Source organism: Lygodium microphyllum, chromosome 26 (assembly GCF_053477565.2).
Source record: "Lygodium microphyllum isolate KBCC chromosome 26, Lygodium_microphyllum_v1.1.10, whole genome shotgun sequence".
In the NCBI taxonomy this organism is placed as follows: Eukaryota; Viridiplantae; Streptophyta; class Polypodiopsida; order Schizaeales; family Lygodiaceae; genus Lygodium; species Lygodium microphyllum.
In genome coordinates, this window is record NC_141160.1 from 117470874 (window position 1) to 117495815 (window position 24942).

A 24942-nucleotide genomic window follows, 5' to 3' on the forward strand; every position below is an offset into this window, starting at 1 on the left:
GATTATATGGACTCAGCCTCCACCTGTAACCAAGATTGGGCAGAGCAAAGCATCACAAAGCATTTTAGATGTGCCTTTTGAAGGCGCCTATGGGATGATTGGTGTCTGTAGAGGGTTTCCTTCCTCTGCCTAGTGGTCCATGGGGGTCATATAGTGGGCAATTGGTTGGCACAACTGCAGCAAGAGTGGTTTGCTAGCTTTGTAATGCAATGCATGGAGACCCCAAAGCAGTCTATGGTTGTGTGAGATAGTTTTTTTGGTGGGTTATCGCTTGGGTTGCAGCTCGCTTATTGAGCACCTGTACTTATTTGAGTTTCCGAAGTTTTAACATAATAGGACACCTCATTTTGCCAAAAAGGTGTCTTTTGTACCTAGTCCTTATCTAGTGGGGCTTCATGTGTATGGCCTGTTTCCTTGACGAAATACTTATAGCACAAGACATGAACAATGCAACTGGAAGGAATTGACCTTCATGTGTAGTCTGGCTGATTGTATCTATAGGACTTTGTTAACCTCTGGCCAATCTGCCATCTGCCTTCTCTGTTTGGAGAGCTGAGCAGTCTATTCTAAAGCTATGTAAGGCTCAATAGAAAAATGCAAGGTTATGTTGGTGAATGTTGCTGTAGGCTCATCAAACCTTTTTTAAGATGCATGAGAGTGACTGTTTCTGCTGATAAGCAATGAATCTCTGGACTTGTTTTTTGTTTGTCTCAGTTGTGCTGTTCCGGGATTGGGGGTTTCATAGCTGATCTACTTTTATGTTCTAACATCTTTCCCAGAAAGAAAATTCGCGTTAGTCAAGGTGATGATGATGCAGCCTTGGTCAAGGCTATGAGCAATGTTCATGTCGCAAATGGGCTTGAGTACAAGATATCTTGTAACAACTCCAAGGTTGGTTTGTCAAAGTAGTTTTCTTTGCTCTACTTAGATCGCACCAGAAGTTGTAGTGCTTGGAGTTTGTTGAAATTTGTGGTGCAAGTCATCTTTATGAGCTGTGTTTTTTGATGCCATTTTTGTAGTCAGTAATGCGTTGTGTTCCCTCCCAGTTGCCTGGGAAAATTTTATAAACTATCTGTCATGCTGAAACTTGTTAATAGAGAAGTTTATGATTTTGAAGGTGTCATATGTCTTGGACACGGAGGATTTCCTTCATCGGAGGAAGAGAAGAAAAAGTAGTTTGGATAACACAGCCAAAATAAACAAATTCCATCGGTGGACAGATGGTATACTCAGTTGCAGTGAGGACAGGTATATAATCTATGGCAATCCCATTGATGTTGTTACTTGTGAAAGCTTTTACTTTGTTTTGATGTGGACTTCATGGATTTCTTGTTGACGTTTGCTAGAGCATGTTAATTGTTTTGTCTTTCTGTCATGAGATGGGGGATATTCCACAGGGCTTGTATTTTTGGTAATCCTCGCCGAGTACTCTAGTAAAAGAACATATACTTCTTGTCTGCTGGACAGTTTTGCTACTGGTATGTTGTTGTTTTAGGTTTTCTTCTTATTTCGATGCAGAATAGTTGCTGCTGATAGTTACACCATGGCTTGGTTTTTCCAGTTTATAAATAGGAATTCTTTTTCCAGAAATATGTTCCTCCTATCAGTTTAAGGGGAAACTTGCAATGAGCTGAAAGAAAAAGCATTACACTGGTATCCAGAATATAGATAGAAGGCCAAAGGCTGTAGGATTGGGTTTTCCCCCTAGGTGTGAGGGGAAGTGGGGAGCATGCACATACTTATGACGGGAGACATTGTTCCCAATGAATTCCTTGATATTGACATCAAAAGTGGGTCAGGTATCCAGGCGTCAACAAAGGCCCTGTTTTATGTTGACTGTGAATTCCTCAATATTGCCATCAAAAGTGGGTCAGGTATCCAGGTGTTAACAAAGGCCCTGTTTTATGTTGCCTGGCAACTGCTTTATCATTGAACCACCCTTTCTCATCTTAATCTCTCACTCAGCAAGGTTGCTTCAAAAAAATTTCCCCCCCTGTATTTTCTTGGTAATGCCTTTGTTCTGTTTGTCTGCACCTACGTTTAGACAGAACTAATGCTCTCATTGATGAGGGATCTGATTATAACACCTTCCCATACTACTATTGGAAGAGCCTAGGGAAATTGCATTACAACTGACCCATGCAAGGCTTAACCCCTATGAAGGATGACCATACTCCTTGTTGGGTCACTGCAAGGTTAGAATCACAATTGAGATAGAAACCATTCCACTTCTCTTCTATTTTCTCCCAAACATAGAAGGAGTTGGTACCAAGATTCTCTTGAGATGCACCTTCAAGTATCATAACAATTGTCAGCAACTACCTTGACAAACGCATGTTCAGTTGACTGATACTTATGTGATTACTATGTGTGCCTCCTACGGTGGACAGCCCAAATCCAATTCAGATACTGCCCTTATGATTACTGTTGGATAGATTCTAGTTACATTATATGAGTGGGAGTAATGAGTGTAAGAAACTGAACCAAACACACTTATATGTGCCAAAAAGTAGTAAACCTTGAGATCAGGAGAATTTTTGGTGCCTTTTCCCCTTCCTTTATTCTTTTCTTTTCAAGAACTCTTCATTGATATCTTTTCCATGGTATCTTTAGTTATCCTTGGCCGGCAACAAAATTAGATTTCCTTTTCTTCTCGTAAGTTTCTTGGAAGGTATCAACATCTCCCAAAAGTCACATGTACTTGAATGATAGGTTTATGCATCAAGAGATAAAGTCCTCTCGGATGACAAGCTAATGGCTTACAACCCAACCAGAGACTTCAATGTCATAATGCCTCAAAGGCTTCCAAGTGGTAATGTTCCATTATCAAGTATCATTTGAATGGCTGTGACTGCCTACTTATGGAGTCTGGACACTAATTGCACTGGTTGAACGCGACAAAATCTGCCACATAGTGGTTTATGTGTAGAATTCATTTGGCTTACCATCGACCTCTCTGCATTTGGTTATGGATGGTCTTGAGCGATAGGCTTGGGATGCTCTTGCAGCGGCATCTTTGAAATAGGACATGTGGTCCTGGATGTATCCATCACAAGCCGGATATACTTATCACTCTTTGCAGCATCCAAATACTTGGGCCGGACTGGATAGAATCTACATCTGCCAAAGTGACTCCTTTCTTCCCATAGTCATTGATATGCGGGTGATAAGACAACATGTTCTATCAGATCATTACCCTTTGGGCATTCAAGGCTCTCCTTGCCCATTTGTCTCTTCGGTTTAATCAATCTTTTTTGCAGCAAAATCAGTTTTTGGAAGATGTTCAACACCTGATAGCTTCTTTTAGTTTGAAGGTTCTATCTAGAGGGATGGAAGCATGGGTGGTTTTTAGGGATAATGCGCGAGCCTTACCCCGACAATATGGTATTCAGCATGCTTTCTTGTTTCGAGCTGAATTGCAACATGCTCAAGCTTTATTAGCTCATTTCTTGGCTTTGTGTCAGACTGGCAATTCCAATGATGACTTGCTCACTTGCATTGAATGGCTGAAAGGCACGGTCCAATCTCTTCAGGAAGAGGAGTATGCAAAATACAAACTGTTAGCCAGAGCTGAAGCTTTACATGATAACAACAGTCAAACTCATCAATTTTTTGCTCGTATGCATCATAAATATGCTTGGGAAAATATTGTGTACTTAAAGGATGGGCAAGGTGATATGGTGTTTGATCCTGCCTCCATTATTCGGATGACTGTTGACTTTTATAGGGCCTTGTTGGGTCTGCAAGAGATCCTTTCAGATGCTGTTCTCCGCTCAAACATACATTTGTGACCTGGTTAGTAATTAGGTCAAACCATAATAGGTGAATTTAATGGAGGCCGATATTTTTGAAGAGGAAGTGGAAGAAGTGCTATCTCACTTGCCTCGAAGGAAAAGTCCAGGCTGGGATGGGCTTCCTAATGAGCTGTTTTCAGCCAATGTGCAATTGCTTAAGGACCCTTTAACTCGATTGTGTCAGCAGGTGTGGAACTCGGGTATGATGCCTTCAGATTGGAAATGGGATTGTTATATAAAATCTTCTCCAAGATTATTTCCAACAGATTGTAGAAAGTATTTCCGCACCTCATTCATCCACATCAATATGGTTTCATTAAAGGTCGGAATATAATGCACAACATTTTGAATGTCCAGCTGGGAATCGATTATGCCAAAGCTTCTAGCCAACAGGTTGTTATGCTTCAGCTAGATATTGAGAAGGCATTTGATCATGTTAGTTGGTCATTTTTGCGGCAATAAATGTCTACAATGGGTTTTGGCCCCTGTATGATTTCTCTAGTTGATACCATTAGTCAGGGTGCTGTGGCCCATATTGCTCTTAATGGAGGGATTACGGAGAAAATCGCCGTATCTCGGTCTCTTCGGCAAGGCTGTCCACTCAGGCCCTTGCTGTTTGCTTTGGTAACTCGCCTGATGCTCTTATTATTGGATAAGTTGGCAGCTCAAGGTGAGATAGTTGGGTTATCTCTTCTTGGCGGTGATCAGTTGGTGGGCCAATCTTTGGCAGATGATTTTTTAATGTTTCTCAAGGTGGATCCTATTAATGTCAATCGGGCAATGGTGGCGTGGAACCTTTTTGCTTTGGCATCAGGTCTTTACATTAATACTCAGAAATCCACCCTTCTCTCCTATACGGAGCATGATTTGCAGGCCTTGGGATGGAATGGAATGATGATCTCAATGGCCTTGAGAATGATGATCCCGAGGGGCAATATAACTAGACACCTGGGATATCCTATTGGTGTGGAGGTTGCTCCCCGTGCTTTGTTGGATTGGATGGCATTCCGAATTCATGACAGGTTCATGTATTGGAAATCTCAGAGTTGGCCTCTTCACGTTAGGCTAAAAGTGGCTCAATGCATTATGATTAGCATGATTTCCTTCTTTCTGCCATTGTTGCTTTGGACTAAGAAGTCCCTTTTGGATTGTTGCTTTGGACTAAGAAGTCCAGCCTATCAGATTTATGCTGTGGAAAAAGATAGGCAATTGTTTGGGGCAGGTGTGGATCTCTTGGCAGCATGTCACCACTCCGAAAAGGATGGGGGGTGCAACTTTGTTGGATGTTAATTTGCATATGGCCGCTTTGAGGCTGTCCCTTTCGCAGAGTCTATGTATTCAATGTTATCCTTGGTCAGATATTGCCAAATTCTTCATAGAAAAGATTGGCATCTCTCATGGAAGCATGGTTATTCATGCTTCCTGGTGGCATGCGCTTAATTCTACGAGCATAAAGGTCTCCCAGTCTTTTCTCCTTTCTCATTTAATTGCTTCCTGGTAGGAGATGCTTTGTTTTGCTGTCTAGCGTCCTCTGGATATTTGTAAGGAGGAAAATTCGATGCAAGGAGAAATACTGGCTTCCTCAAGGTTGTTGGATTGGCCACACAAATAATTGTAGCGAGATAAGTTTAATTGGATGACTAGGTTAGGGTTGAAGACAGTCTGCGATGGGGTTATTCCTGGGGAGCCCCGCCTTTATTCTTTTAGGCGTATTCGTCAGTACCTTAGGGTGCCTCGTGGATACAGGGACATTTGGTTGTCAATACAAGACTGTCTTCAGAGGTTCTCTCCTTTGCCTACGTTACGGCCATTGCATCCATGGCATGACTGGAAGTTTGTGTTTCCTGATGACTTTCAGAAAAGGTCAGCGAATCAGATATATCATCGAATGGTGGAAGCTAAAAGATGGGTCACAGAGAAGGTTAATAAGTTCTGGCATCTCAAGGATAGCAAAAAGAAGTGGCGGGACAGATTTGTCTAGCTTTGGAAGTCTAAGGTTCTGTATCAGGGTAAAGTGTTCATGTGGATGCTGCTCATTGGGGGTCTTCCAACGGGAGAAGTGCTCCGTGCTCGAAAGATCTATGTAGGGCACTGTGTTTTTTTGTACCACACGCGATGAGACATTGCTTCACCTCTTTGTCTCTTGCCTGTTGCGCGATAGATCTGGAATTTCATTTCCTGTGTGTGGTTCTCGGTGACCTAGCACTACATACCAGTTCGTTCGTGGATTATGGGAAATATGTCCTCTATGCCATCTTTGTCTTTAGATTGTTCCTGCCTATTCCATTTTCTTAGATGGACAGCCCTGTGGCACATATGGCGTACTCGCAATGCCTTTATTTTTGATTCGGCATCGAACATCCATGGGCATGTGGCCCGTGTGCGTGGATTGGTGTTATGGCAAATCACTTCTATGATGTCAGTTGACTTGGTCCTTCCGGACATTGCTGCTCCCTGGTTGGCGATTGTTCGCTCTACTCCAGCTGTTCTTTCTGTCTGATTTATTAGAATTGGTTATGTAATAGGTTGCTCTGAGAGCTTGCTCGCATCTTGTAAATTTCTACAGAGACAGTGTGAGAGAGATTGAGTATGCTGACTTGATGGTTTGATGTAATAGAATGTAAGAGATACAGAGAGAATGTTGACCTGATGGTCTCATGTAAATATTTACTACTTAATTCAATTATCTTCACGAAAGAGAGAGAGAGAGAGAGAGAGAGAGAGAGAGAGAGAGAGAGAGAGATGCTTGGCACACTGTAGTTTCTTTTGCCCCCCTTTGGTCACTCTGCTTCCTTTGTACCTTCACTGTGATATCTCAGATTTTATGCATGATGGCCTAGAGCAATCCCATATCTTGTAACCATGTAACCTTGTACTTTGTTTTGGTAATTAATTCCATTACCTTTTACAAGAAAAGGGAGAGAGAGAGAGTCCCTTCGGAGACATCTAATAAAATTGGAATGATATGGAGAAGATTAGCATTAGCATGGCCCCTTGGCAAGGATAACACACACACACACACACACACACACACACACACACACACACACACAGAGCACTCTTGCAAGTCCACAACAAGTTGAATAGATTGATGTGATAGATGTTGAAAGTATAATGGTTAGGGCCTCATTATATGGGCCTAGGGTTTCCCCCAAACGTTTGACCCTTACTAAATGCTAGGAGATGTAAAACGCACTCGCATCCAAAACGGGGATGTGTATAAACTAACAAACTCCCCTTTGGGTCATGGGTGGCTTAACCCGTCACACGAGACAGACAAAGAAATAAAATGGAAAGTTCTTACCTCAAGGAGGTAGCGTCTAGTTTTAAAAAAAACTCTTAATACAATTGTAAAAGGAAAGTATCAATCTTTTCTTTGATGACTTGATTGTCTACTCAAAGAATGAGGCGGAGCATAAAAAGCATTAGCACATTGTTCAATGAGTTGTGTAAGCACAGCTTGGTTATAAATGATAAGAAAACTGAGTTTTTCATGCATGAGCTTCACTTTTTGGTGCACGGTGTATTAGCTAATGGTGTTCATACGCCTTGCAAAGATTGAGGCAAAATACTCTTAGCCACTTGTTAAGAATGTGCACGAGATCTATAATTTCTTAGGCTATGTTCCTATTATAGGGAGAGTGCGCACAATTTTACTAAAATTGCATCTCCATTGCATGCTTTGTAGAAGAACAGTGTGGCTTTCAAATGGACAGTTGAAACTGTGAGAGTGCGTGACGGAAGAAGAAACATGAGCACACAGAGAGAGAGAGAGAGAGAAGGAAATAGAAGATGAAGGAAGAAATACTGCAGTGACTGAAGAGGAATGTTGAATACAATGATGAGGACTGATCAGTCCTTGCATGTAGCATGGAGCTTTGATGAGGCACCGGATCAGCAGGCTGAGATGATGAGGATAGCACCAATGACAGAGAATGTTGGAGAGGAGTGTGCTGAAGATAACTTGTAGAAGAAGTGAGCGAGTGATCAATGAGGTGGCTATAAATCAGTCCTTGCATGTAGCCTAGAGCGTTGATGAGGCACCAGATCAGGCTGAGATGATGAGGATAGCACCAATGACGGAGAGTGTTGGAGAGGAGTGTGCTGAAGATAACTTGTAGAAGAAGTGAGTGAGTGATCAATGAGGTGGCTATAAATAGCCAACACCCTCCAAATCTGGCCGACCGTTGGAGGAGGCCCTAAATCTGCATGATTGCAATAAATGCCCCCAAACATTTGCATTTAATGCAATCTGATTGCTGTAAAAAATGGAAAAAATAATGACAATAATAACCAACATTCGTGGAGCAGTTTGACATTGACCGAAGGTGGAAACCTTCTAACAGACTAGGGAAATGCATAAGAAATGTGCCTCAAATGGGAGAAATGCACATTGAATTGTCAGAGCTCTCATGTCTCCGTTAGACTCTGACAAGAGCTCACAACCAGGAGATGGCAGATTGACATGACTAAAGCAGGCAAGCTAACATCCCCTTTGAGATCCTAGGAGTGTCTGAAGACCCAACAATCTCATGTAATGAAGCATAGAAGCCTGAGGCAAAGGCTTCGTGAAGAGATCTGTTGCATTGTCCTCCATGAAACAATAGGCCACTGCTAACTCGGAATCCACGATCTGCTCCAGAACATAATGATATTGAACCTCAATGTGCTTCATGCAAGCATGAAACATTGGGTTTTTCGCCAAAGCAAGGGCACTCTAGTTGTCCATGTGCAGCTCCGTAAGTCCTGTTTGAGGAAAGCCAATCTCTGCCATCATACAATGGAGCCAAACCACCTCCATGGAGGTAGAACAAAGGGCACAATACTTAGCCTCCGTAGAAGAAAGAGCCACAATAAGCTGCTTCTTACTGCTCCAAGAGATAGCTCCCAATCCAAGGGAGAAAGCATAACCTGTACTAGACCGTCTCGAATCCACATCACCTACCCAATCAAAGTCACTCTCCCGAGAAAGAGTAACCCCTCTTCATACATGATCTCGTAGGACAGTCCCCTATAAATACCGAAGAGCGCACAAAGCTGCTCTTCAGTGATCTTGGGTAGGAATCTTCATAAAAGAAGACAGCAAAGCCACCATAAAAGAGATGTTCAGCTGAGTATAAATAAGCCAGATCAAACAGCCAACAAGGCACATGTAATGGATAGCATCAGTAAGGGGATCTCTTGTTGCCACAAGCTTGGACTTAGGGTCCATGGGGTAAGAAAGACGTCGACACTCTGCCAAACTGAACCCCGAAAGAAGCTCCGAGATGTATCTATGTTGGGAAATAAAAATGCCTTGTGCCATCTAATAGATCTCCGATCCAAGGAAGAAGTAAAGGATCCCAAGATCCATCATGTCAAACTCTCTGTGTCAAAATCTCTGGAGTCCAATCAACCTCTTGTGTAGAGCTCCCAATGATGATACGATCATCCATAGATAAAATAATCAAAACATAGCTGCCACCCTCAACCTTGTAGTAAAGGTTGGGGTCATGTACCGATCGATGGAAGCCACTCTGTAAGAAGAATCGATCAATCCTTTGGTGCCAAGCCCTGGGAGCTTGCTTCAAGCCATAAAGGGCCTTGTGTAACTTGTAGACATGATCCTCCTTCCCCCGCACAAGAAAACCTGGAGGCTAGGAGACATAAATCTCCTCCTTGAGGACGCCATTAAAGAAAGTGGACTTGACGTCCATCTAATAAACAAGCCAATGATGATGGGCAGCAATAGTCAAGATAGCCCAAATAGTAGACATCCAAGCTGTAGATGGTAAAGTCTCATAATAGTCCAATCCTACACACTACGTGCAAAACCCTTGGCAACAAACATGTCTTTGTGCTTGTCCAAGTTACCATTTGCAAGATATTTGGTCTTAAAGACCCACTTCACACCCATCACCTTCCACTTTCGAGGATGTGGAACCAACTCCCAAGCTTGATTGCGCTCGATAGAATCGAGCTCAGTCTGCATAGCTTGCCACCAAACATCATGTGCAAGAGCCTCATCAACTGTAGTGGGCTCTCTATCTTGAAGAATCTGTGACATAAGAGCATAGTTCACACAAAGGAAACTATCCCTCTAGGCCTATAAGCAAGCTGATATGCGTGGACTTAAAGGGGTAGCAAGAAAGTAAGAAACCAGAATCTTGCATAAGTGTTGATACCACAAAGGATGTGGAGAGGCTCATCCTACTACGAGGGAGACAAGGAAGTTTTCGATACTTGTAATGCACCCATTGAAGAAAGGGACTCTCCCTCCTGAAGTGAAGGGACATCCTCCGAATCTTTGGAAGGCTCCAATCTTGACGATGAAGGATCCCTAGAAGACTTTGGAGAGAAGGCTAAAGGGATGGAAATACTCGGTAAAGTGGGAGCATCCATCAGGGGTGGAAGGGAAGCAAGGGAGGATGGAGGTGTAGGAGGGGGAGGAGCCAATGACAAGGAAGGGGTGTTAATAGAGAACTTGGAAGGAAGAAGAGGTATAGAGGGTAGGGGAGGGTCAAGCAAGGATGAGGTATCACTTGCACAAAAACCATCAACTAGATCGTTGGAGACCGCAACCTCATTGAAAATAGATGGGGTCATCTCCAGCATGGTTTGATTTGCTTGCTCTGCCACACCATTCTCAGATGGTGTGTTCGGATGGGAGTACTCCACGCGAATCCCGTAATCCTTGCAAAACTCAAAAAAGAGAATAGAAGTAAACTTGCTGCGGTGATCTACTTGTACACCTCGGACCTTGGAAGTGGTTTGTGCCTCCACAAACACTTTCCACTCGTAGAAGTAGGAGTACACATTGCCCTTGTACTCCAAAAAATAAGGCCACACATAATGATTGAAGTCATCAACAATCAGCATCAAATACTTGGCCTTCCCAAGGGAGGCCATGCCCATAGGGCTGCAAAGGTCGATATGAACCAACTCAAGCGGAGAAGAAGCCCGCCGTGTGGCAACTTGGGAATGTGGCTACCAATGCTGCTTGCTCCTCAAGCAACTAGGGCATAGGGTGTGAGTAGGAGGAAAATCAAGAAGGCCCTCCACCGTCTTCCTCCTAGAAGCCCGTCATATCACATCCATATTCAAATAACCAATCTCACCTCCATGCTCTTGGTTAGGCTCTGATACCATGTGAGAGTGTGTGATGGAAGAAGAAACATGAGTGCGCGTGCACACACACATACACACAAAGAAGGAAACAGACGAAGGAAGAATTACTGCACAGACTGAAGAGGAATGCTGAATACAATGATGAGGATTGATCAGTCCTCTGCCAAGGATCTCACCTCCATGCTCTTGGTTAGGCTCTGATACAATGATAGAGTGCATGATGCAAGAAGAAACACGAGCGCACACACGCACACACACACACATAGAGAGAGAGAGAGAGAGAGAGAGAGAGAGAGAGAGAGAGAGAGAGAGAAGGAAACAGAAGATGAAGGAAGAAATATTGCATTGACTGAAGAGGAATGCTAAATACAATGATGAGGATTGATTAGTCCCTGCACGTAGTTCAGAGCGTTAGTGAGGCACCAGATCAGGCTAAGATGATGAGGCCAGCACCAATGACAGAGAGTGTCGAAGAGGAGCGTGCTGAAGATAACCTGCAAAAGAAGTGAGAGTGATCGATGAGGTGGCTATAAATAGTCAACACCCTCCAAATCTGGCCAATCGCTGCAGGGGACCCTAAATCTGGCCAACTGCAATAGATGCCCAAAATGGCTTTATTTAATGCAGGCAGATTGCTGTAAAAAATGGGAAAAATAATGACGAAAATAACTAGCATTCGTGGAGCAGTTTGACACTAACTAGAGGTGGAAACCTTCTAACAGACTAGGGAAATGCACAAGAAATGTGCCTAAAATGGGAGAAATGCACACTGAAGTGTAAGAGCTCTCATGTCTTTGTCAAACTCTAGCAGGAGCTCACAACTAGGAGATGATAGATTGACATGACTAAAGCAGACAAGCTAATAGAAGTAGCCTTCCTCCTTGGAGACGGTGGTAATAACATGGTTCATCAATAATTACAGCAAGCATTAAATTCACATAAACTACAAATGCACACTTTCCCGCTTTAACCTTGGACAATGGACAGCCTACAGGGCCCGAAACTAGTACCCGTTGCGGTATTTCTTTAACTTTTATTACAAATGGATAGAGTACAATTGAGATCCTCTAATCTCCTCTACTAATCCAAGTACTACTTGCTGTCATAAATGAGCAACATGCCTTCAAACCAAATTTCCCCTTGGTTTACTTGGGGATTGGCCTCCACCATGCTTCTTGAAAGACAAATTACGCCCCAAGTTTGATATAGGCTGGTTTTCCTTTTGAATCTCCTTGGAATTCTTTTAATTTTAGCTACTAGATTTCAAGTCTTGGGCCCTTAATTCTAAGCACGTATCTCGAGGTGGTTATCGGACCCTAATTTCTACTATAAATTAAGGTTTACAACAGAGATTTTGTGCTGACTCAAATGGTTAGATTTTTGCTGAGATAACTTGAGAGATGGCTGCAAGATGGGAAAGAATGCTGTAGGGACAAAAAATTCAGAGTTTCATCATGAGAAAGGCTGAAAAACTGCTGCTGCCTTGCTGAAATAACCATTGAAGCTATCACTTATAGCTTAGGACCACCAAAAATATCGGTGGATCCTCCTATATGCTATCACCTGCACCAGAAGGGCCTTGGTCTATTATTGCTTGCACTGAAGGGCTCCAAATTGTTGTCACTTGTTGTAGGACCAGTCCTGTTAACTGCAAATAGTATAAGCAATATCTCCTTGATCTCTAAGCGTCTCCTTCTTTCTCACAATGGCTAGAATAGACTTCCACCAGTCCCTAAAAACGTTTTTTCCACTTGCATGGGTAAGTTTTGCCAAGTGACAGCTTTCTTATCCCATTTTTTAGTATTATCCAACTTATTACATTAATTTTTAAAATACTAATTTTGAAAGTTAATTTAATAATTATTCTAGTACCCAACAAAAATTCCACCAACCAATACTTAAATTGACCAGGCCAATCTTTCTTCCAAGTATCCCTGTGCAGTTATTAGTCCTTAGACGAACATTAATTAAATAATTAATGCCTAGTCTATGTCAAAATTTGACATTGGTTGCTAGACATAACTTATTATAACTTTTATCTTTGGCACTAACTAATATTTTGGGTTTTGAATCCCACACTATGAAATAAGTAACTTGCACCTTACATGTGGAAATCACATTAGCACATTTGGTTAACTTTTAATCAAATGCTAAGCAAAACAATAAAATTTCATGTCCTCGTGACATACGACCCTCTTAAAATCCTTGCAATCATCCTCTATTGCATTGCAATGTGCCAAAGCATCCGTTGCTACTACTGGAAATGCATGTTGGTATCATAGTAAAACAACATGTGCACCTATTGCTTAACCATGTTCATGCCCTTTGCATGGGAAATTCCAATCACTTAAACCAGTTACAATCCACATACATGAATCATAACTACTCTCCCAACCATAAGGGATGCATCCACATGCCAAAACCCAACATTGTACTAACCACCAAGGCATTGTAATGCAAAAGCTGAGCATAACCAACACCTCATAGCAATGATGTACCACATGATAGTCATGTAAAGCATATATTGATTGCAAATCACATCTAACTTATGCAAATTTTTTCTCTTGCATTACCTACAAATATACACTACATACCATCCATGTATCCCATACATGCGCAAATGTACATCACATCCAAATGTACATTCCATGTGTTCCATACATGCTAGCAACCTTGCAAATGCATATTTTTCAGAGCCTAGGTATAAACCATACACATCTGTATATCAACTCATGGTGACTAGTACACTAAATAGTGATCCCAATGGTAGAAATATTATCAACACATAGTACCCTAGATACAAACCAAGTACATCCCGAATCCACTACATAACGGAGATGTCCATCACTAGGGGAGTGGAGATGCAATCTCCCCATTGAGTATCTAGCAATATTCTAGACCTTCTATGCTCTGTTAAACCTGAATGACGCCCAATCCAAAGTCAGCTTCAATTGAAACTTGTTAAAGGTAAAGTGCAACACCAAGGATAATTTGCCAAGTTTCCCTCCTCCATCCATTTGCATTCTTTTATAGGTGAAATAATGTTGAATCTTCACCAAGAAACACATTGAAACTTTAACTTTACTTGCCTCAGTACCTCTATAGGTTCTAGGCAATTTTTTTTTTCTCTTAAGCATTACAATTCTTTATTTCACATTGTTGCGATTCCATCTTAACTAATATGCAACATTGCATTCAGTTGACTAGCCCCTCATGTGTGTCTAATATGCTAGGAGCACAAGATGCATTAGGAAACATTCTTGTTTGCATACTTTGGACTATTGCAATGTAACTATATATGGGAATTTGCATGCTACTAGCCATACCAAGATACATTCTTCCATACATTACATGTATGAATAGTTACATTTTTTCTCATGCAGATATTACCAACTGCATTTTTCCTCATGACCAACACTATATCAAGCATTTGCATGACCAACATCAATACTATGAGTCTCAAACACAATGTATTGTATATATACATTGCCAAACTTGCCACTTTGTGTCCTAGCATTATGCCAACATTGCTACATATGGGGTTATGCATATTATCAACCATACGCAGATACATTGGACCTCGAACACCACGCATTGGCTGTTGCATACCATAAAGAGTTGTACCATACATCTCTCTATGCGTTCTCAGACCCGCCATAGTATGGAAACTAGTGTCACTACCAAAGTATCCTATATACCCCATCATTGCATGCATGCCCTACTATCCAAAAGGCATTGGATTGGCACTTTCAAGTTGGCCTTGCATATGCATCAACTACTCCACTGGCATCATTTGCTTATGCTTGCTCACTACCTACATTTGCAATATCATGTTGCTGTATTAGCTCTTCCTTTGGTGCATCTTGCTATCCCAAAGCTCTTGAAGACCATTTCCTCTTCTTGCCTTTGTTGCTCTCTTTCTAGGCGTAAAAAAAATGCATGAACTAAGGATCTTTGTCAATTGCATAAACATTTCAACTACTATTCTCAGCTAATCTTTACACTGGTCATTGAACTTCTCTCCCTCTTGGAGACCATCAACTTCTAAAGGCCTAAAAATACCTACATTTCGGTCTAAACCAACATTATTAGCTTGGTGTTAATGTTGCGTACCTTATCCAAGATTAGGCATTACATTTCATCCAACACTCCGTGAAATTTTCAAATTGATAGCCATTATCCTTGCTTAATCTCATCTTAGTTGAATACAATGTCAACACTAGAGTAAAGCTTATAACTTTCAATTAGGTGCCTCGAACTCACGCAGTTGAGGAATTTAATGGTATTCCAACAATGGAACCTTGAAACCAATCTTCCTCCACGGAGAGGGTGGTAATAACCTGATTAATCAATAACTACAACAAGCATAAAATTTGCATAAACTAAAAATGCGCACTTTACCACTTTAATCTTGGACAATGGACAACCTATTTTCCCCAAAATTGGCACCCCTTGCGGTACTTCTTTAACTTTCATTGTAAATGGATTGAGTAGAACTGAGATTCTTCAATCTCCTCCACTAGTCTAAGTGCTACTTGTTGTCATAAATCACCATCAAGCCTTCAAATCAATTTACCCATAGCAACTAGAAATGTTAGAAATGAAATGTTTGAAATGCATTTCGTAAGTTTCTTTTAAGAGGAGGCAAAATAAGAAACTCGACCTTTTTAATGTAGGGATTTTCTGTAGTTTTAACTTGGGAAAAAGATTTTAAATCTCTATAGAACTCTTTTTTAAACAAAGAAAGGCCAATGAAACTTGAGTGATAATACATGAGAGTCGATTAAGTATAATACATTACATATCCATGATCGATTATTCGTATGTCAAAGCTATACTATGGTTCAGACATAACTCAAACATCACGTTTCATACATATCACACAAAGAAAATTTAAATAATCTTGTAAATAGCCCATGTACAAAATGGACTAAGTCAAAGCAAGAATAGATACTACATTGATCGAGTTCAATAACTAAATAAAATCTCGAAAAAGTAAGTCTCTCATCCAAAATCTTGAGCTCTCACAAGTCATTACTCATCATCATTATCATATTTAATATTGCCCAATAGTTTTTGTAAAAAAAAACCATGATTTTGGGTAGTTTCCACCACAAACTCTAAACACCAATACCAACAAAAAAAAAAACCTCACGTTTTTTACTATCAGAAATGTTTTATAGGTTTCAAACTTAAAGAAAGACATTTCTTTGTTGCTATGAATTTGCCCCTTGGTTTGCACAAGGATTGGCCTTCACCATGCTCCTTGAAAGACAAATTAAGCCCCAAATCTAATATTGGCTCACTGGCCTCTTGAATCTCCCTGAAGTTCTTTAATTTCAGCAGCTGGAATTCGAGTCCTGGGTCCTTAATTCTAAGCATACATCCCAAGGTGACTATGAAACCCTAATTTCTGTTGTATATTAGGGTTTATTGCAGAGATTTTCCTATATCTTCACACTTGATGACTCAAATGGATTGATTTTCTAGAGATAACTTAGAAGATGACTGTAGGATAAAAGAGAATGCTGTAGGGAAAGAAATTTCAGAGTTTCATAATGAGAAAGGCTGAAAAATTATTGTTGCCTTGCTCAAACAACCATTGAAGCTATCATCTACAGCCTCGTACTACCAAAAAGGCTGGTGGGCCCTCGTATATGCTATTATCTATACTGAAAGGACCTTAGTTTGTTGTTGCCAGCACCTGAAGGGCTCCAAACTATTGTCACCTCTTGTAAGACCTTAGTTCGTTCTTGCTAGCATCTCCTTACTCTCTAACAGTCTCTTTCTTTCTCACAATGGCTAGAATAGACTTCCACCAGCCCCCAGAAATGTTTTCTCCACTTGCATGGGCAAGTTTTGCCAAGTGGTAGCCTTCTTATCCCATTTTTCAGCATTATCTAGCTTATTACATTAATTTTCAGAATACTAATTGTGAAATTCAATTTAATAATTATTCTAGTATCCAACAAAGTAATTCCACTAGCCAATAATTAATTTGGCTAGGCCAATTTGTCTTCCAAGTATCCCTAAGTGGTTATTAGCCCTTAGATCAACATTAATTAATCAATCAATGTCTAATCTATAATGCCACCATTGACATTAGTGGCCAATAAATTGGTCTAGGCCAAAATTTGACACCAGGTATCACCTAGCACTATAGCTTATTACAACTTTTGCCTTTGGCACCAACTAATATTTTGGGATATTAGGTCCCATACTATAAAATAATTAACTTGCAACTCACATGTGCAAGTCACATTAGCATATTTGATTAGCTTTCAATCAAATGTTAAGCAAAGCAATAAAATTTGACATTCTCGCGACAATAGTTTTGAAAATTTCAGCATTTGAGAAGCCAAAGGAAAATATGACTTCAAATCCTTTGCTTATGTTGCTTGATCTAAGGAAGTCAATGGTTGTTCATTGTGATGCATATGGGAACAATGTAGGGGCTATTTTGATACACAATGGCCGAGTTGTGGCATATGAGAGTCGTATTCTCCGTGGTACAAAAAGGAATTTGCAGGTTTATTCAAAAGAATTGCTTGTTGTAATTCATGAACTTTTGATATGGAAACACTATCTTTTAGAGGTGGATTTCACAATGCAAATGAAGCACCATACATTGCGTTATTTCTTGACTCAAACTAAGTGGACTGAGAAGCACATGTGGTGGGCCAACTCCTTATATATGTTTCACTTTCAAATTGTGCACATAGATGGAAAAAAAGCATGTGATGATTGATGCATTGTCATGTAAGCCTCAAATTGCAACTCTCATTATGGTATATCACATTGAATTGAATGCCATTTAGGATTAGTATGCTGTTGTTTTGAACTTTGCGAATGTATATGGTTAACTTTGCAATGGCCAAAGGCATAAGCACTTTGTACTTAAAGATGGTTTTCTAATGATGTATGAACGATGGTGTATCATAAAGCAATTGAGACCTAAGGTGATTATTGAGAGTCATACTCTGCCTTATGCAGCACATAGAGAGATTGATGTTGTAGTTAAAGTGATGGAGTATTCCTTTTATTGGCCTTCTTTGAGAGTTGGAAAATGGAATTAGAAGAGTATCACTTAGCAAACCTTGCCCATGTGAGTGAGGAGAAGGCTATTGGAGGCTAGTGGAAGACTTGCCAACCATTCTGAGGGAGGACAAGGCTGTGAGCGAGAGAGGAGATGTCGAAGGCTCTCCAAGTCCAAGCAACAGTAGCCCAAAGGCTTCCAAGTGCAAGCAATAACTCACAACAAGGAACAACAACATTCGATGTCCTCAACTATAGGCGATAACTTCTAAGGCTGCCACAACAAGGCGATAGCAAAATTTTCCTCTTTCACACAAAGAAAATAAAAAATTTCTCTCTGGCATTCTCTCACATCGTCTAGCCATCTCTCAAGTTATCTCAGTAAGATCCAACCATTTAAGCCATTGAAGGTGGAGATTTTTGTTAATCATTGTTGTAAACCTTAATTTAAAGCAAAAATTAAGGTTTGACAGTTGCCTCAAGAAGTGTGCTCAAAATTGAGGGCTAGAACTTCAATTCCAACAATTGAAATGAAATAATTTGAAGGAGATTCAAGGGACTAACCAACCAACATGAAATTTGGGGCTAGATTTGTCTCGCAAGGAGTAGGGTTAAGGCCAATCCCTGAGCAAACCAACAGGAAAATTGGTATGAAGGCTTGTTGGTTATTTATGACAACAAGAGACACTTGGATTAGTAGAGGAGATTAGAGAATCTCAGTTGTACTCTATCCATTTAAAATCAAAGATAAAGAAATACTGTGAGGGGTGCTAGGTTTGAGACCAACAATCTACCGATTGTCCAAGATTAAAGTGGGAAAGTGCGCATTTCAATTTATGTAATTGATTTACCTGTTGTAAGTATTGATTAATCAAGTTATTACCACGCTCTCCAAGAAAAAAGGTTGGTTTCATGTGTACTATCTTTTCTTTAACCTGCTAAGTGAGTCCACCATAACCTATGACCACTCACTAGTGGCCAGCTCCAATATACTTTTCTTTGTATCTAGTATGTGCAAAGGAAACAAAATATGAAAACAATTAAATATGCAAAATAATAGGAAGGATAGAAATTTCTTTTCTATTGTGTTATGATAGGCTTGACTTTGTGGATTGCTTCTATATCTTTGGTGCTTTCAAAGACTTTTCTTGGACCATGGTGGCTACCATTTCTAGTCCTTGAAGATTCTTGACGAAAACTATTCGACAAAGTTGGTAGTGGTCCTTGTGCTATGCTATCAGGTCGCCATCTTACTTACTTGGTGATGACTGTGTCGCAAGATCAATGGTATTGATGTCTTCAAGAAGGGTAATGGGGTTCTCCTTCAAGCCTCTTGGAGATGAACTATGAGTGGGCAACTACTACAGTAGATGATATCAATGTTGGAACAACAAGATGGAACCCAAAAATGCAAACTTAGGCAGCAAGAGTGGTGGGCAGCCTTTTTGCAGGCAGCCTGGGGTAGAGCAGAATCCCAGGCAGAGGCCGAATGCACGTAGGGCAAGGGTCTGCCTCTAGTTCCAGCATATAACATAGCAAGGCTGACCAGCCTAGGGCTGGCTGACTGCTCTCTTTCCCAGCCCCCACTCCTGGCTATTTAAGCTCCACATTGATCACAGCAGTCTTCAGTCTTGCACACAGTTTGTGAGGTTACCGGCTGCTGTTATACACACATAGCCTTTGTATTCTGTCTGCCCTGATTATTCAGATTTTTCGATGTTCAACACTCTCAGCATTATCCTCTCTCTCTCTCTCTCTCTCTCTCTCTCTCCACTCCATGTTTAGCATCTACAATCAGCCCATTCATATGCTTTTGCATCGCGGTACTCTAACATGGTATCAGAGCAGTATTAGGGGCTGATCAAGTGTGTACAGACCTGAAGAGGAGGATTCTGCATGACACAGGTTGTGTTTTCACACTATACAGGTGCTAATGGAAGGGCAGCATATCAACATACAACTGGAGAGAGCAGAGGCACGTCTGGACACTTTTTTGCTGTTTATTTGTGCAGGAACAGCTGACAAAGCAAGAAAAGGCTGGATTTTGAGCCTTTCATAGCAGATTTGAGTTTTATCGCCTCTGGCAGTAATTCTTCAATGAATGCACAAAAGAAGTCTTGTCCAGCCGCCTTTTCGGAGCCATAGGGGAGCTCCCTAGCACATGCAAGGTTATTCAAAGATGGAATAGGATGTCTTCCAAACTGGACATGGAATCCCAAGCCCTTTTGGACTGCAAGGTCCCCGTCCTTCTGGTTTTACCCTAGCATTAGAAGCTTGATGACGAAAACTTTAGCATCTAGAAGGTGATGATGGAGGCCATCTTGGCATCTTATGATCTGGTGGAGCTCATGACCAAAGCCATTGATCATTTGACAATCAAGGAGTCTTCAACCCCTCATCAAGCCGAGAAATCACAGTTGGAGAAGGCCTAGGCACATTAAGAGAAGTTGAATGCTCACATTTTGCTCATTCTTATTTCATTCGTGTACACCAGCTGTCGTTGCTCACCTCAAGCATATGAGCAGCACCCTTCAGATATGGCTACATCTTGATGAACTATACGATAGCATGACACCTGTGAAGAGCATCTCCTTGGAGGTACAGAGGCATACCTTGGACCCAAACACATGCCCACATCCACAAGAAACACAGGGAGCTTGGTTGTCCTCAAACCCAATCTACCACTCTCCTATGCAACAATGAGACTTGCATAGCCCTTGCACAAAACCTAGTGTTTCATGCACGAATGAAGCACATCAAGATTTAGTACCACTATATCTGTGAGAAGATCTCAGATGGTACTATTGATGTGGAGTACCAAAGACGGAAGACAATTCATCATATCTCTTCACCAAAGCTCTTCCTTTGGCCATTCTCAAACAGCACTCTAGATGGATCTGAGAGGGGGTGTTAGCATGTGACACCAACTAGATGGGCAGGCAGCATGATAAGGCGGACACTGGATTCGGCAGCACCAATTGGGACAGGAAGTGGTAGCAGGGTGCGGGCAGACGGTTCGTGACCAACCTAGTCTCAGGTACAGCAGGACAGTGTAGGGATCTGCCCAGCAAACCAGTCAGCCTTGCTTGTTGCCATGTGGAAAGGCTGACCAGCCTGCCAGTCAGACCATCCTGGGGCTGGCTGACTGTTCTCTTTCCTAAACCCCATTCCTTGCTATTTAGGCCCCATATAGGTCACTGCAGTCTTCAGTCTTGTACACAATTTGTGAGGCTTCTGGCTGTTGTTATACGCACACAGCCTTTGCATTCTGTCCACCCTGATTATTAAGCTTTCGGTGTTTAGCACTCTCAGCATTCTCTCTCTCTCTCTCTCTCTCTCTCAAATCTCTTTTTTTCTATACCTATACCAAACGACAATGTGGAATGTAGGAGTTGAACCCAAGACCTTGTCACCACACATTCAACTCAATCAAATGAGCTATACGTGTTTGCTCTCTCTCTCTCTCTCTCTCTCTCTCTCTCTCTCTCTCTCTCTCCCCCCAGGTCTTGGACCTGCCCTGCCCTCACCCTTGTCCTTGCCCTTGCCCCACCTTATTTTGCCCTCCCCTTGTCCCTGTTTCACCCTCGCCTTGTCCTAGTACACCCCGCCCTTGCCCCACCCTGTTTCAAACTCACCCTGGCCCTATTCTCATTGGGTTATCAATTCATATTGGGGGAGATAGTACTCATTAGGGCTAATACCTACTAGAACTAGGCTCATGGCACCATCTCGTTATCTACAATGGGATGAAAAAATGATCCACATCCGAAGGACTCTTTACTTCCAACCCACTAGCTTGAGGAGAAGGTCACCAACTGTGGAGGAAGCACCAAGATGTCAAATGCAAGGATGTGGGGCCTGGGGATGATGATGCCATTTGATGATAATAGATGCCAGATGTTGGAGGAGTTGCCAAAGTGCAAAATGTGAACTCTAATATGACACCTAAGAGATGAGAGCTATCATCGAGCTGGTGAAAGCTAACTCTAGGTGAGGATACGCAAAGTGTATGGCTCAAGGTAGCTGTTGGCCATTGTGGAGGATAAGCACCAGCAAAAGAAGAGGGAGGTTGCCACCAACAACACAACCCAGATGGTAGTGGAGACTAGCACCTGCCAGCAGGAGATGATAATGGAGAGAGAGAGAGAGAGGGAGAGAGAGAGAGAGAGAGAGAGAGAGAGGTATTTACGAAAAAAAAAGAGAGAGAGAGAGAGGTAAAGAATGAATGGAAGGTGTTAAATATAATAGGCAAGAACAATCTCAAGTCTCACCCAACCACTAAAGTCTCTCAAGCAGCACTCCAATTCTCTCAAAAGGCCCTAGACAATCTTTTTGGGGTTGGAAATAGAAATCAAAAATTGGGAATGAAGAAGGGAAACTATACAGAATGATATGGTTTCTCAATAGGGCTCACACAATTCGAGCATACTGACTCCCTAGACATGCTCACCTCCCAACTCACCTCCATCCTGCACTCAACCGCTCTCCATAGCTTCCCACACTCCACACACCCTAGCAAACTCACAAGACTTGGGACCATGTCCTTGAATAGACGGTATAGTGATGAGTGCAGGGAGCGAGGATCCAGAGAGGACTAGGGTCTATTATAGAGAGGGAGGGTTGCAGGAAGATGAGGACCTTTACTCACCATAAGTGACAAGCACATGAGGAAGCATAGTATTGGGATCTATAACATTTATTCATCAATGTAGACATGACCATAGCATGGCGTAGACTGTAGGAGCCACAACGCCCCATACCCATTAGTGACCCAAAGACATGGCGCTCCAATGGTGAGGGACTTTAAAGTTTATGATCACACCAACCACCACCAATTCCTCACCCATCGGAGCCTCGCCCCATCACATCCACCTCCTTCACACATGATATGGTCACAAGAGTGATAGTGCATCTACAACATAGACAATTGATGGATCGCACAAGTATACAAGGTGAGCGCTTCATTTATGCAATGGACATTTTGGCTCCTCTCCTTGCTTTTATGTTCAATCAGCTCTAGCATAACTCACAGTAGTAGACCATACATACCATCATGCCTATCCATAAGACTAGAGATTTCCTATATCCTAGTAATTACAGGACCATCATGGTGGACCACACATTGGCTAAGATACATGGAGCAGTGATGGAGACAAAGCTCAACATATATGCAAAGAGAAGGAGAATAAGGACAGTAGGACAAGCTGGATTCAAACTGGGATTCTCTACACTTGACTACATCTTCACCTTGAGGTGAGAAAGAAGAGACGCTTTTGCTCTTTGTGGATTTCCACAGGGCCTTTGATACAGTCCCATGAGATAGACTACTATAGAGGTTGCAAACATTGGGGATCCCATCGGACATGATCCAGGGCACTGTGCGAGAGGGTGCTAGGCTAGCTAAGGTGCTCACATGCACTTTCAAACATGGTCTCTAATACCATTGGAGTGAATTTGGATGTCCCCTCTCCTCTACACTCTTTGGACTCTACATTACCGAGATAAAAGCCCACATCACACGGGGAGGAGTAATCGGGTGGAGATAGCAAGTAGATTGGTCTCTATTATGCATTAAGCTGATGACATTGTTCTGGTCTCTAAGTCACGGGAGGGTCTACAATGACATCTCCATGCCCTTCATGACTTTTGCACACAACGTGGATTGATGATTAATCATGGGGAAAACCAAGATCCTAATCTATCAACCCCAGTGAGGAGGAGATCAATCTTCACCCTAGGAGCAAGACAGGTGGAGGTTGTGAACTCATACATCTACTTTGGTGTCATATCCACTACATCTATCGAGAGATTCACCATGGCACAGGCAGCTAGAGACCGACTCACAAGAGGATATGTAGCTTTGGCCACGATAAAGAGACAGTGCTGTGGAGCTAAAAAATCATTAGCCTTAATTAAATAGCTTGCTGCATGGAGCATTGTATATTCTGCAGTCATTCGCTTCACATTATTAATTGTATTCATTGTCTCTGAGTTACAATAACTATGTTGTATTATCAGTGTGTGCTTTGTCGTGATTGTATTTGTGTTTGTGTTAGGGCATTTCTTTACAAGTGCCACTGACCACACTTCCAAGAGCTCCACACACCAAGGTGGCTATCCACACTTTGGACACACCAACCATGACGTAAGGTGCACCTCTTTTGACCATAGTTGCACTGTACCACATACAAAAGGGTTCATACTATACCATACTTTAGGTACCATACCTGATGTATTAGTACCATAAGGTACCAACCTAATGGATACATCTTTTCCTGCTCGAACTACACTTTAGGATGAGCTAAATGCTCCATATACTAATATGATTCTCCCGTGAGATTAGGTTATTTGAGATCCAAACAATTTCTCTACCTTGTTTTGTCAAAAAGAACTAGGTTTTAAGTTGCTTTTAGGATAAAGTAACATATTTTTATCTTGCCATACCTTAGAAAATCTTAAGGTACCATTTACTACCGTATTTTATCGTACCGTATTTTCCATACCTTACAACCATGCTCCCAACATACATGGGACACACCTCACATATTGTTTGAGATGCACTATTGATTAGGATTGCACTCCATCACACAGGTTGTGGACAGAGACAAGGAGATACTAGGGTACTGTATGAGAGGACCATATGCACTAGTTATGCGAGGCGGACTTGGAGTTAAGAGGAGCACTGCATATGCCATTGCATTGTTTACAATGAGATCAGGGGGCAATACCATTGCATGTTTTGAGAGGGCTTTGGATCACTATGATTGGTCATGGAATTTGAGGACCAAAGATATCTTGGACTGTTCTTACTTAAGCTTTAATGCTACAAAGAGACCGCCTTTAGAGACAGCAAACTGCTACCCCAGAGATACGTAGATAGAGGATGTTTATAAAATGGTGCACCATAGCTCACCAGTGCATGTTTTGAGAGGGCTTTGGACCACTAGGCTTGGTCATGGAGTTTGAGGACCAAAGATATCTTGGACTGTTCTTGCTTAAGCTTTAA

At 41.7% G+C, this 24942-nt stretch overlaps 1 protein-coding gene and 1 non-coding gene across 5 annotated transcripts in view; both read left to right on the forward strand.

Moving 5' to 3' along the window:
• Positions 1 to 24942, forward strand: part of LOC148013735 (paired amphipathic helix protein Sin3-like 3) — a 67557-nt gene that overhangs the window by 40616 nt on the left and 1999 nt on the right. For all 4 annotated transcript variants that reach the window (XR_015688925.1, XM_087668423.1, XM_087668422.1 and 1 more), the window contains exons 22-23: positions 780 to 891; positions 1118 to 1248. Coding sequence is in view for 3 of the 4 variants with exons in the window: in XM_087668423.1 (XP_087524549.1) it covers positions 780 to 891; positions 1118 to 1248 (243 nt within the window). In the remaining variant the exon portion in view is untranslated. The remainder of the gene's footprint in view (positions 1 to 779; positions 892 to 1117; positions 1249 to 24942) is intronic.
• LOC148013736 (U6 spliceosomal RNA) lies at positions 6725 to 6832 on the forward strand. The gene has a single exon (XR_015688984.1). It is a non-coding gene; the product is annotated as a U6 spliceosomal RNA (small nuclear RNA).